The sequence below is a fragment of the Saccopteryx leptura genome, chromosome 6 (genome assembly GCF_036850995.1).
Source record: "Saccopteryx leptura isolate mSacLep1 chromosome 6, mSacLep1_pri_phased_curated, whole genome shotgun sequence".
Classification (NCBI taxonomy): domain Eukaryota; kingdom Metazoa; phylum Chordata; class Mammalia; order Chiroptera; family Emballonuridae; genus Saccopteryx; species Saccopteryx leptura.
The window spans coordinates 29,640,262-29,654,406 of record NC_089508.1 but is presented as its reverse complement, the minus strand read 5'-3'; the positions used below and the strand labels follow the sequence as shown (position 1 = coordinate 29,654,406).

Here is a 14,145-nt window from a genome sequence, read left to right as displayed (position 1 = left end):
ACAGGAGAGGCGCCCATTTGCTTCTCCACCCCTCCCCCTTCCTCTCCATCTCTCTCTTCCCCTCTGGGCGCTGGGGATGGCTCTGTGGCCTCTGCCTCAGGCGTAGAATGGCTCTGGATGCAACAGAGCGACGCCCTAGAGGGGTAAAGCATCGCCCCCTGGTGGGCATGCCGGGTGGATCCCGGTCGGGCGCATGCGGGAGTCTGTCTGACTGCCTCCCCATTTCCAGCTTCGGAAAAATGAAAAAAGAAAGAGTTCTAATGATTCACATCCTTTCTAGCACTTAATATTGTAAATCTAGTTTTGGTCATGCTGGTGGGTGTGTAGTGGTTCCTCCTTGTGGTTTTAATTTGCATTTTCTTGATAACTGATGATACTGAGCACTGGTGTTTGTTTATGTATGTATTTTTTAGATACCCTCTTTTGTGAAATTTCTTTTCATCTCTGCTCATCGTTTTCCTGGGTTGTCTTAGTTAGGAGTTGTATATTCTGGATAGGAGTCCATAATTGGATATATATTTTACATATATTCTATTCTTTATCAATAGATGAATAGAAGTTTTTATAATGGAGTTCAATCCCATTCTCTATGATACCATTAAAGAATCTCTGATTCTGCCTGACCAGGCGGTGGCTCAGTGGATAGAGCATCAGACTGGGATGCCGAGGACCCGGGTTTGAGACCCCGAGGTCGCCAGCTTGAACGTGGGCTCATCTGGTTTGAGCAAAAAGCTCACCAACTTGGACCCAAGGTCACTGGCTCGAGCAAGGGGATACTCGGTCTGCTGAAGGCCCCACGGTCAAGGCACATATGAGAAAGCAATCAATGAACAACTAAGGTGTCGCAACGCGCAATGAAAAACTAATGATTGATGCTTCTCATCTCTCCATTCCTGTCTGTCTGTCCCTGTCTATCCCTCTCTCTGACTCTCTCTCTGTCTCTGTTAAAAATAAATAAATTAATTAATTTAAAAAAAAGAATCTCTGATTCTATCATAAAAATGTTCTTCCACATTATAGTCCAGGATCTTTAGATTTACATTTAAATACACAGTCCAGCTGGAAATTTTATTTTTAGGTCTAAGGTGGGGATTTAAGATTAATTTTCACTTACATGTGTTATCTCAGGACCATTAGTTTGAGTTTTTTATTTATTTTTTTTCTTTCTTTTTGTTTTTGTTTTGGGTATTTTTTCTTAGATTTTATTTTACTTTAGAATAGCTTCTGATTTACAGAAAAGTTGCATAGGTGGTACAGAGAGGTCCCATAGACAAAGTCTGTCAGAGTAAGAGTCTGCTGTCCTTGGTCTCTGCCTGCCGTGGGGAACTCAGGGCTCAAGCAGTGTGAACTCAGATCCTGTGAGATCACTGGAAGTGTGGAAGTCCTGCAAGTAAACTCTCACCCCTCATATTCTGCCTCTCTGGTTTTAAAAGTGTAAAGAGTAACCTCCTTAAGTCCTATAGACTTTTATGATCTTTAACCAAAGTGTAAAATGCATTGATGCTGAGTAGTTTGGTTTTGTTTGTTTTTTTGTATTTTTGTATTTTTCTGAAGCTGGAAACGGGGATAGACAGACAGACTCCCGCATGCGCCTGACCAGGATCCACCCAGCACGCCCACCAGGGGGCGATGCTCTGCCCCTCCGGGGGATCGCTCTGTTGCGAGCAGAGCCACTCTAGCGCCTGGGGCAGAGGCCAAGGAGCCATCCCCAGCGCCCGGGCCATCTTTGCTCCAATGGAGCCTCGCTGCGGGAGGGGAAGAGAGAGACAGAGAGGAAGGAGAGGGGGAGGGGTGGAGAAGCAGATGGGCGCTTCTCCTGTGTGCCCTGGCCGGGAATCGAACCCGGGACTTCTGCACGCCAGGCCGATGCTCTACCACTGAGCAAACCGGCCAGGGCTATGCTGAGTAGTTTTTTATCTTTTACTCATAGTCACATGTTGGGCATTCTTTATCTTACAACTGGAGTTCATACTTTTTTTCCACCATCACCTGCTTCACCCCCAGCCCCCACCTCTGGCAACCCCGATCTGCTTTCTGTTTCTAAGAGAGTTTTTTGTTTCTGTTTTGTTCTGTTTTTAGATTACATGTATAAGTGAAATTATACAGTATTTTTCTTTGATTTGTTTCACTTAGCATATTTTTGTTTTCTTTGGATAAAAACCCAGAAGTGGAATCGCTGGATCATGTGATAGTTCTATTTTTTATTTTTTGAGGAATCTCCGTACTGTTTTCCACAATGGTCTCATCAATTTAAAATCCCACCAACAGTGCACAAGGGTCCCCTTATCTCCACATCCATGCCCGTACTTGTTATTTCTTCTCTTTTTCATAATAGCCCTTCTAGCAGGTAGGAGATGATACCTTTCTATGGTTTTGATTTGCATTTCCCTGATGATTAGTGATTTTTAGCATTTTCATGTACCTATTGGCCATCTGTATGTCTTTGGAAAAAAATGTCTATTCAGATCTTCTGCCCATTTTTTAATTGATTTGTTTTTCTTTCTGTTTGAGTTGTACGAGTTCCCTATATATTTCTATGGGGGGGGGGGGATATTTACCTCTTTTCAGACATTTTCTCTCATTTCGTAGGTTGCCTTTTTATCCTGTTGATGGTTTTCTTTGCTGTAAGCAGCTTTTTAAATCAATGTAGTCCCACTTGTTTATCGCTTTGTTGCCTTTGCTTTTGGTGTCAAATCCGAAAAAATTATTGCCAAGACTGAAGTCAAGGGACTTACTCCTATGTTTTCTTCTGGGAGTTTTATAGTTTCAGATCTTATACTTGTCTTTAATCCATGTTGAGTTGATTTTCGTGTATAGTGTAAGATAACTCATTCTGAGGAAGAGCTTTTTAGAGAGTCAATATTACTGCCAGATGCCATGGGTAAAGGGGACCTCAGTGTCCCCCTTAGATGTGAGTGTGTAGATGGGACGCTGTGTCCCCCTTTGACCTTGGACGTGAGTGTGTGGATGGAACGCTGTATGCCTCATCCTGTCTCCTCTCCTGTTCTTGGCTTGGACCTGGGCAGTGTCCCCATGGCCCCTAGTTCTGAGGAAGGCAAGACAGACAGCCACTGAGACCGCTGGACCTTTTACTGCAGGTTTCCCATCACTTGCCCCCTGTAGACGTCACTCTGACAAATGTAAGTGCTGCCAGTATGTGTCACAGTGGCCCTGACAGCCTCAGCTAGTTTTACTTTTTAATGTAAAGTGCAGACTGAGCCCCTTGACCATCTTTCATTTTGACAGCAGGCATTTAAATTATAGTAAGAAAGCAAGGAAGGCTGCCAGCCATCCCCATTAGTATTTTAATTACTATTCATTGTTCTTTAACCCGGCCATAACCCCTACTCTGGGTGACACGTTTGTAAGTGACGTGATGACCCTGGACGCTGACATGCAGTCATGGGTCATTCTGTCTGTATCCTGCTTCTCCTCAGTACCATGAGCTCCCGGCACTCTGCCAGCCCCGTCGTCTTCACCAGTGCCAGAAGTTCACCTAAAGAAGAACTGCATCCTGCCACCTCCTCTCAGCTTGCCCCTTCCTTCTCCTCGTCATCCTCCTCCTCCTCCGGTCCGAGGACTTTCTACCCTCGCCAGGGTGCTACTAGCAAGTACCTGATCGGGTGGAAAAAACCTGAAGGAACCATCAACTCCGTGGGATTTATGGACACGAGAAAGTAAGCATTCTTTTGCTTCTCTCAGTTGGTGGTTTGCTTTTAACGTGGCAGAGGACAGAAAAGTTTGGGGCAATTTTCTACAACTGAGGTGGCCAGGCTGGGAGGTCAGGAAGAACTGGTTTGGTAGGGGCGTGATGATTATTTTTTCTAAGTGTAACTTGTCTTAAGTTACTTCTCCACTTCATTCCTTAAATAAGATGTATTGCAATATATTCAGATTTGAGAATCTTAGATTTCTGGGAAATAATACACTTATTCCCCCTTATCCAGAGGGGTTACGTTCATAATCCCCAGTGGATGCCTGAAACGGCGGATAATAACTGGGCAGTGTCCCCATGACCCCTAGTTCTGAGGAAGGCAAGACAGACAGCCATTGAGACAGCTGGACCTTTTACTGCAGATTTTTTTCCTATACATACATACCTTTGGTAGTTTGATTTTTAAATTAGGTACAGTAAGAGATTAACAACAATAACCTATAATAAAATAGAATGATTATAACAATATAGTGTAATCAGTTCTGTGAATGTGGTAACTGATCTGATAACCAGGACAGCTACTAAGTGGCTAGTGAGTGGGTAGTATATACACGTGTGGATGTGCTGGGCAAAGGGATGATTCACGTCCTGGGCAGGAAGGTACCAGGTTTCAGTCACGCTACTCAGAATGGCACACACTTTAAAATGTAAGAATTGTTTATTTCTGGATTCTTACATTTAATACTTTTGGATTACAGTTGACTATGGGTAAATGTAATTTATAGAAAGCAGAACCTTGGATTAGGGGGGACTGTGGTATGTCTGAAGAAGGAACTTCAGAATAATCAGCCCTCTGGTGCAGAAAGAAAGCACCCATGTCCCTTTAATGATATTAATCACAGCCTTCCCATTTAATTCTTTACTGGGCCAGGCAGCACCAGAGTGAGTATTAGAAAGTAAGTGACTATGTATATAAAGGACTGAATAGAAAGGACTTTTTACAAAGTAGTACAGAAAGAAAAGAAAAGAATAGATGATTCATTCAATTATTTTGTTTTTGTCTGTACAAAGATTGCATTTCGGATTCATACCCTATGGTCTTTTATTAGCAGAGCTAATTGTTTCCTGTAAAAGAATGATTTTTTTCCATCAGACATTTTATTTTGTGCTTCAAATTCGTTTTGTTTCTTTAACAAGAATTTATCTGAGTATCTCCTGATGTAATTGAAACAGAAGTAATTCCCGTTTCTCTCCTGTAACATTTCTCTACTTCTTATGTCCTTCAGAGCCCATGGTGCCCTCCAGTCAGCCTTACTGACTTAGTGCCCACCATCTCTCTCCTTTTATTCCAGGCGTCATCAGAGTGATGGTAATGAGATAGCCCACACCAGGCTGCGGGCCTCAACCAGGGACCTCCGAGCTTCTCCTAAGCCAGCCGCCAAGTCCACCATTGAGGAGGATCTCAAGAAACTCATTGACCTTGAAAGCCCAACTCCGGAGTCCCAGAAGAGCTTTAAGGTACAAGACAGAGCTTGGGGTAAATAGTTAGAGGGGGGTCAGATGGGACGGAGCTGCTCACCGCAGTCACACCGTCCAGGAAGTGGGGTTCGCGGCACCTCATTGGGACCCACTTCCCACCATCACCCAACCTTTGCGATAATTGGTTCACAGCGTTGTCCAGGTGTTCTGTGCCTGCAGCCACATCTCTTTAGCCTGGGTTTATACTCACCTGCCCTCCCTTCCCCATGGCTCTTTCTTCTTCCAGCGTACCCTACTCACAGTGCACATGTGACCCTCTTTCTTGAACATTATAACTCCAATGCCATTGCTCCTCAGAGCTCTGCAGGGTGTCTGCGGGCCCCTTGTCCAACAGAAATCTCTCCGTGAGGGCCTTTGTGCCTGCTGTCAGAGGGTTCCCCTTCTCGCACAAGCAGCCCCTGCCTCGTGCGCCCACAGTGCTCCGTGCCTGACCTGGCCGGGCAGACATCCAGGCCACACCATGTGTGCTCCTTGGCCCCACAAACTAAGTCTGCACACCAACCTTCAGAACTTCCCAGGCTCTTAAGCCTTCTCTCCGCCATGTCTCAGCAGTCCAGACTGCAACTGCCTCCTCTAGAACCTGGCCTCCCTCCCCGCCAGGTCCCGAGCACCTGCTCTGAGACTAGGTCTGTGTGTCAGTGGCCACAGCTTTGCATTGCCACGTGGAAGGGCGGTTCCGCTCACCTCAGCGTGGAGGAGCCCTGCAGCCTACCTCAGGCTCTTCGCTCTTGTCCTCTGAGGTGTGCAGTCTCACGCTCCAGGACCCGGAGCAGGTGTGTGTTGAGTGGGAGTGTAAGGCACTTCTGTCTGCAGTCTATCAGGTGGCCCCAGGAGACAGGTGTCCACCCCCAGGAAGGTCATGGCAATAAACTTTGATGTGTTCTGTTCACTAGTTTTGTAGTTAAATGATTTGCAGTCTGTTTGAAGTGACTAGCAAGCTTAATTTAGTCATATTGAGAACCGACTGAAAATGGAAGCTAGACTGTTAACTACTCACCACCCTCCAATTGTGATCAGAATGCAAGGACGTGTGCCCTCTGGGGGAGCCGTGTGGTCCTGTCCCATTCCGGCTTTCTCAGCACCATTCTGCAGGCGCACACGTGAGCATTTTCCTCCAGGTGGGTCAGGTGTACCTCCTATACCTCCTAAACTTAAAATCAACACTCGCAGAACTGAAATGTTCTCCAACAACCATTCTGTAGTTTTGTGAAAGAAATGATTTATTAACACAAACATTTAAGATCATAAATCATTTTAAAGACTTGGCGTTCTTGATTTCTGTAATTTCTGTTCTATAAGCCAGTGCTTAGCAGTTCTGACTCATCACCCAGGGTACGAATGGTTTCCTTAGCAACCTCGCAAAAGATAGTACTTGAAATCTCCTTCTTTATCCATCAAAACCCAGAGAGGTGTATTACAGTGTTTCAGGACCAGCTTAAAAATAAAAATTATTTCACAGTTTTCCTTTGATTTAGAGGAAAATAAAACTTGCCGTGATAAGAATCTTTTCTCCAATCCTTGGTTCAACATTTTTGGAAAGGGGCAAGCCTAACACTTTTGTTCTCGTGCAATGGAAATAATTGAAAGCAAATGTCTGTTTCGCCATGATTTTAGGTCTCGGCTTTTATTTCCAAAATGAATTACTTTAACATTCTTCTTTGAAACAGGGGTGCACATTCTTTGTGTGATTATATTACTGTCGGACCCTCTGCAAAGAAAATGCTTCTGCTGGTGAAACTTACTGAGGAAAGACTGGAAGCAAGAGCTGGAAACGGCTCCTAGCCACTGCCTCAGGCTTGGGTACCAGCTTCAGGCTGTGAGACTTGGAACCCACTCATACCACGTTGGCTTTACTGGCCAGCAAGCGCTACCTATGAGAAACCATCAAATGACAGGGTTGCGCCCAGGCTCACTTGCCAGCAAAGTGCGAGGCCGACATCTGGCAGTGTCGTGCTGGGCAGGTGGGCGCAGAGGAGGTGGCTGCAGGCGCACGCAGAGCCCACAGAGCGCTTGCTTTCAGGAAAATGGCAGAGCTGTAACCTCCATGGCAGGCAGAGATGGGATGCCCTTATTTTCCATGAGGGATCCATAGAGTGGCAAGTGTACAGACAGTTGTGCAAGCCAGTAGTTCTGTTTTCCTGCCCACACTCTCAGGTGTGGACCAAAGGGAGAGGCCTCCTGCAGCCCAGTGTTCAGGAAGGTCTGATGCCTGCTCTTTGCAGGTGCGGGTGACAGCCAGGAGGGCTGGGAAAGTGAGAGAAGGGAGACTGACCTGGGTCAAGGGGCTGCCTCTCTGGGCCTTGTTCCTTGGCTTTGAAACAGAGGACCAGAGTAGATCATTGGTGCCCAATCGACTTTAAAGCTCAAAAACCCTTTTTCTGAATAAAGTTATACCTGCAAGCCCAATATGCAGAAGTGAGAAAGCAGTGTTTCTGTGGTGGGAGGGGTGGATGTCATGGGCCTCCCCCCTGCGCAGCGATGCCATGATGAACCCCTTAGGGCTCCGTGCAGTACAGTGTGAAACCCCCTGGCCTGATGGTCTCTCAGATCCCTTCCCTGTCGACCGCCAGCTCTGTGTGGTTCTCTCCCAGCGTCTGGCAGCCCTGGACGGGGACATTTTGCTACTTCTGGTCTGACCTGCACGTGAAGGGAGAGGGCGCTTACAGGAACCGGAGGAGTGTGCACACCTTTAAGACTGGAACTGAGGAGGGCTGGGGTGAGGACCCCTGCTGCGAGCCAGGACAGGACTGGGTGCTGCTCCTTTTCAGTGGGCAGCGAGCGTAGAGGCAGATGGCTTCCTTCCACCTCCTACTCTGCCTCCCTCCCTTTTCTGCAGGGTTTTATAACGTTTAGTAAAGCACACTGCTCAGAGGGCCTCTTGAAGGCAGCTGTTTACTGAGATGAAGTAGATTAATATTTCCCAAAGAGGCTGAAGCCAGAATTGGTGGAAAATTCCTCTCCTATAAAAACACCAGGGTGGGAATCCTCACTGCAGAAGGAAATCCCTCTGCGGAGCCCAGAGGTGCTGTAAAAGGTGGACAGCAGTGTATGACTAGAGAGTGAGACCCGACTTGGTAGGAAGACGCCCGTATGATGGTCCTGGGCCTGGCAGATGGAGGGCAGGGGCCTGGTTTGTTGTTCTTAATTACAATTGGCAAGGCACTTAATCTCTCTAATGCCCACTCTTCTGTAGAGTAAGAAGAGAAGCCATTATTTCCATATGACATTCCCTCCACTTAAAGACTCAGAAAGCATTTATCATAGCTTAGTTTTCTAGGCAAGCACCTGCGTACCTTGGGTTTTAGCTCATCATGAATTTTTTAAAGTGAGCACAATTTTACACAGTTGGCTACACCTGAGCCTCATTCACAATGCCTTTGATGAATACTTTTTTTTTTTTTTAATATTTATGCAGCAACTGTGCACACCACATTGTGGGTAATGTTGACTTGGTTAACCCGCAGCACTCCGAAGGGAGCCATTGCTGTGTGATTTGTCTCTCTGCCCCTCCGGTGTCGTGGAGAGTCTGACAGGGGCCTTCCTGCCAGCAGTGACTCAGCCCTCCTACACACATCTTCACCTTTCTCACACCGTTCTTCCTGCCAAGGTGAACGGGAGTCTAGGAGGAACTGAATAAATATAGCTTTATTGTTAATGAACCAAATACGCTGTTGGCTTTCCAGGATGCTGGATATTTATTGTTAAAGTGTCTGTTGTTATTTCTCAGTGAATGGGATTCTCAGGAGGTTGCTCTTGGCAGAAAAATCTCAAGTAAAATCAAATCTGGTCACAAAGGCAGAAGACATCAATAAGAGATACAGCTATCTGGAACGCGTGTCATTTTTCTATAACTGTATAAATATTTGTCGTTTATAAGGATGGTTTCCCTGATTTCATTTCATGAGTAGAAATCTGTCTCAAAAAATAAATTATTGCCAAAGCTCATTAAATATAATTATAGTAGTAAATGTTTATCAAGAGGCACCTATTATTTGAGTTAATACATTGTGATGATCAAATGTTCTTGTTGCCCATCAAACACGTTGTCATTTGACAGGCATCTGAGGAATCCTTCCTGGCTCCATCGGTGGCTCTGCCCCAGGGGCTAAGACATTGTTTAGTAGTGTCACTGACATATGCATCACGATCAGTCTCGTGTTTCTTTAACCTCCTACTAATCCGGAGGTGCTGTGTGTGCTCCCATTTCACAGACAAGGAATTGGTCTCAAAGAAATTAAGATGATTTGGTCAATGACACAGGATTCAAAAACAGACCACATTTGTCTGAGCCTTGAGCTGTTCTTAACCATGACACAGTGCTGATGAAAGATACTACTTAATATACAGATGAAAGATACACGGAGCACTGATAGGCAGCGTGCTGGGCTGTGAGGATATGATGACCAGGAACTCTCATCTTGGCTCTAAGGATGTGGACAGAGGTGTTGGGCTCTAGGATTTGACAGAGTGTGTCCACGAGCAATGATTTTACGGACCCACTCACTCCCCCCAGCCCGCGTCTGGATGTGTGACCCAGACAACTGACCCCCATTCCCATTGTCCTGGCCCTGTTTTTCAGTTCCACGCGCTCTCCTCGCCTCAGTCTCCTTTCCCTACCACTCCCACCTCGAGGCGGGCCTTGCACAGGACGCTGTCTGACGAGAGCATTTACAGCAGCCAGAGGGAGCACTTCTTCACCTCCAGGGCTTCGCTCCTGGACCAGGCCCTGCCCAACGACGTCCTCTTCAGTAGCACGTACCCTTCTCTCCCCAAGTCTCTCCCACTGCGGAGGCCTTCCTACACCTTGGGCATGAAGTCGTTGCATGGTAAGTCTGATTTTAACTACATCTGTATAGCCCTGCTCATGATGGCCAGTGTCCCCAGAAACAGCCGTCACTCAGTTTGCTCAGAGAATGACAGCACGCTCAGGGTATCTCCGGTCACCAACACCTCCCTCCTTTCGCCTCCACCGGTAACCCAGACCACAGGGCACAGCATGCAGCCTCTCCGGACCGGAAGAGCCACTTGGGATGATTGCTTTTGTTTTTAATTAAGGTATAGGTGACATATAACATTATTAATTTCAGGTGTTCAATATAATAATTCCATATTTGTTTATACTGTATTGCAAATTGATTACCACAGTGAATCTAGTTACCATCTGTCAGCACGCATAGTTACAAAGTTTTTAATTTTTTGTGGTGAGAACTTTGAAAATTTACTCTCCTAGCAACTTTTTAACTATGCTATACAGTACAGGGTGGGGCAAAAGTTGGCTTACAGTTTGTATGGAAAATAATACAGTACCGTATTTCCCCATGTATAAGACGCACCATTTTTTTCAAAAAATTTGGGGTCTAAAAACTGTGTGCGTCTTATACAGTAGTTGTAGATCCAGTACTTGCATTTCATGCTTTTTTGTGCTTGTTTTTGCTCTCATTGTTGAAGACAGTGATTTGTCATCAGACACAGATGAGGACAAGGTAATGGATGGGAGTTTTGACAGTGATGAGGAGCTGTATGAAATTTATGATGAATAAAACCTGAGTTCAATAACTTTATGTAATACATTTTTTTTTCAAATTTTAGGCCCCCAAATTAAAGTGCGTTTTATACATGGGGGCGTGTTGTACATGGGGAAATACAGTAATTACTAAATAATAATACAAGAACCAACCCTGTATTTCGCGTACTCACACTGTTAACCTACTTTTGACCCACCCTGTATTATTTTTTTTTAAGATTTTATTTATTGATATTAGAGAGTGAGGGTGGGGCACTGAGAAGCATCAACTCATAGTTGATTGTTCCTCGTATGTGCCTTGACTGGGCAAGCCCAGTTTCAAACTGGCCATCTTAGTGTTTCATGTTGACGCTGTGTCCTCTGCGCCCGCACAGGTCAGGCCTCTCACCCTGTATTATTAACTGTTATCACCATGCTGTACTGTACATCCTCATCACTGGTCTTTCTCTGTCAGACTGTTCAGTTAGCACAATGCCTCAAGGTCCAGCATGTGTTTGCTAATAGCAAGATTTCTTCTTTCTTTTATGACTAAATAATATTTCTCTGTGTGTGTGTGTGTGTGTGTACATACCACATTTTCTTTATCCATTCATTCATCGATGGAAACTTAAGTTTGTTACCATGTCTTGGCTGTTTCAAATAATGCTGCAATGAACATGGGGATGCTTCTCTCTTTTCAAGTTAGTGTTTTCATTTTCTTTGGATAAATACCCAGAAGTGGCAGTGCTAGATCATATGGTAGTTTTATTTTGAGGAACCTCTGTACTGTTTTCCATACTGGCTGGACCAATTTACGTTCTTGACAACAGTGCACAAGGACTTCCTTTTCTCCACATACTTGCCGGCACGTATACTTGGCTTTCTGATAACAGCCATTCTAATGGGTGTGAGGTGATATCTCATTGTGGTTTTGATTTGCCTTTTCCTAATGATTAGAGATACTCTGCACCTTTTTATGTACCTCTTGGCCATCTGAATGTCTGGGGGAAAGTCTCTTTAGATCCCCTGCTCATTTTGTCATCAAATTGTTTTTTGCTATTGAGTTGTGAGTTCTATATATATTTTGGATATTAACCCCTTATTGGATATATTATTTGAAAATATTTTTCTCTTTCTGATAGTTTATTAGTTTATAGAAACACAACAAATTCTATGTATTGATTTTGCATCCTCCACTTTACTGAATTTATTTATTACAGTTTTTTGCTGGAGTCTTGAGGGTTTTCTGATAGAATGTGTTATTTGCAAATAGTGAGTTTTAGGTTTTCCTTTCCTATTTTAATGATGCCTTTTATTTCTTTCCCTTTTCTAAGTGTTGTGGCTGTGATTTCCAGTACTATGTTGAGTAAAAGTAGTGAAAGTGGGTATCCTTGTTTTGTTTCTAACCTTAGAGGAAAGGCTTTCATCTTTTCACCACTCAGTATGATATTAGCTCTGGGCTGGTATATGGCCTTTATTATATTGAGGTACGTCCCCTCTATACCCACTATGTTGAGAGTTTTTATCATAAATGAATGATGAATTTTGTCAAATGCTTTTTCTGCATCTATTGTTATGATCTTATTTTGTACTTTATTAACGTAGTATTATTACATTGATTTGTACATGTTGAACCATCCTTCATCCCTGTAATGAATTCCACTTTATCATGGTATATGATCCTTTTAATGTCTTGTTGAATTAAGCCTGCTAATATTATGTTGGGGATTTTTGCATCTATGTTCATCAAGGATATTGGCCTGTAATTTTCTTTTCATGTGGCATCCATGTCTAGTTTTGGGTCAGAGCCTCATAAAATGAGTTTGGAACTGTTCCTTTCACTTCTATTTCTTTTGAAAGAGTATGTGAAATTTTTAATTTTTCTTTCAATGTTTGGTAGATTTCACCTGTAAAGCCCTCTGGTCATGGACTTTTGTTTATTGGGAGGTTTGTGATTACTGATTCAATCTCATTACTAGTAATATGTCCAGATTTTTTATTTATGATTTAGTCTTGGTAGGTTATACGTTTCTAGATATTTATCCATTTCCTCAAGATTGTCCAGTTTGTTGGTGTATAATCATTCATAATAGTCTCATGAGTCTCTGTTTCTGTGGTATAAGTTGTAATGTTTCCTCTTTCAGTTCTGATCTTGAGTCTGGTCTCTTTTTTTTCTTGGTAAGCCTAGCTAGCTAATGGTTTGTCTCTTTTTTTCTTATATTTTCAAACAGTCAGTTCTTAGTTTTATTGATTTTTTTTGAATCTCTGTTTTATTTATTTTCTTCCTTCTAATTTAGGGCCTCATTTGTTCTTTCTCTAGAGCAGTGGTAGTCAACCTGGTCCCTACCGCCCACTAGTGGGCATTCCAGATTTCATGGTGGGGGGTAGTGGAGCAACCAAAGTATAAATAAAAAGATAGATTTAACTATAGTAAATTGTTTTATAAAGATTTATTCTGCCAAACTTAGTGAAAATCCGACATAAAGTACTTGGTAAGTAATTATTATTATATGCTTTAACTTGCTGTAACTCTGTTTTATAAATTTTATAAAGTAAAGTTACTTTCCTACTTTATAAATCACCATTACTGTGGAACCAGTGGGCAGTTAGAAAATTTTACTACTAACAGAGATACAAAAGTGGGCAGTAGGTATAAAAAGGTTGACTACCCCTGCTCTAGATACTTGAGGTGTAAAATTAGGTTGTTTTAGATTGTTCTTATAACTTGATGTAAGGCATTTATTACTTTGAATTTCCCTCTTAACACGGCTTTGGCTGCATTCCATTAGTTTTGGTATGTTGTATTTACATTTTCATTTGTCTCATGGCATTTTTTATTTCCCTTTTGATTCTTCTTTGACCTGTTGGTTATTCAGTAGCATGTTGTTTAAAGTATACATATTTATGAATTTTCATTTTCTTCTTGTAATTTTAAGTTTTATAACATGTGATGGGGAAAGATACTTGATATGATTTCAGTCTTTTTAAGTTCATTAAGACTTGTTTTGTAGCCTAATATGATCTATCTTGGATAACGCTCTATGTGCACTTGAGAAGATTGTGTATTCTGTCACCTTTGGATGAAATATTTTTAATATATTTGTTAATCCATCTGGTCTAAATGTGGCATTTAAGGACAATGTTTTCATATTGATATTCTGCCTGGCTGACATTAATGTAAGTGGGGTATTAAAGTCCCCTACTGTCATTGTATTGCTATTTCTCCTTTTAGGCCTCTTAATATTTGCTTTATATACATATTAGATTATCCTTTGTTACTGTGTAAATATTTACAAATGTTATAACTTCTTGTTGGGTTGACCCCTTTATCATTCTGTAATGCCCTCCTTTTTCTTTTCATCTTTTATCAGTATAGCTACTTCAGCTTTCTTTTGGTTTCTATTTGCCTGGGATATCTTTTTCCATCACTTCACTTTTAGTCTGTGTA

The 14,145-nt window shown here is 43.0% G+C and overlaps 1 protein-coding gene across 8 annotated transcripts in view; it reads left to right on the top strand.

Moving 5' to 3' along the window:
- The window catches only part of SIPA1L1 (signal induced proliferation associated 1 like 1), a 372,985-nt gene that overhangs the window by 344,321 nt on the left and 14,519 nt on the right, over positions 1-14,145 (top strand). For all 8 annotated transcript variants that reach the window (XM_066344442.1, XM_066344440.1, XM_066344435.1 and 5 more), the window contains 3 exons: positions 3,438-3,677; positions 5,008-5,173; positions 9,774-10,020. In XM_066344442.1, coding sequence (XP_066200539.1) covers positions 3,438-3,677; positions 5,008-5,173; positions 9,774-10,020 — 653 coding nt within the window. The remainder of the gene's footprint in view (positions 1-3,437; positions 3,678-5,007; positions 5,174-9,773; positions 10,021-14,145) is intronic.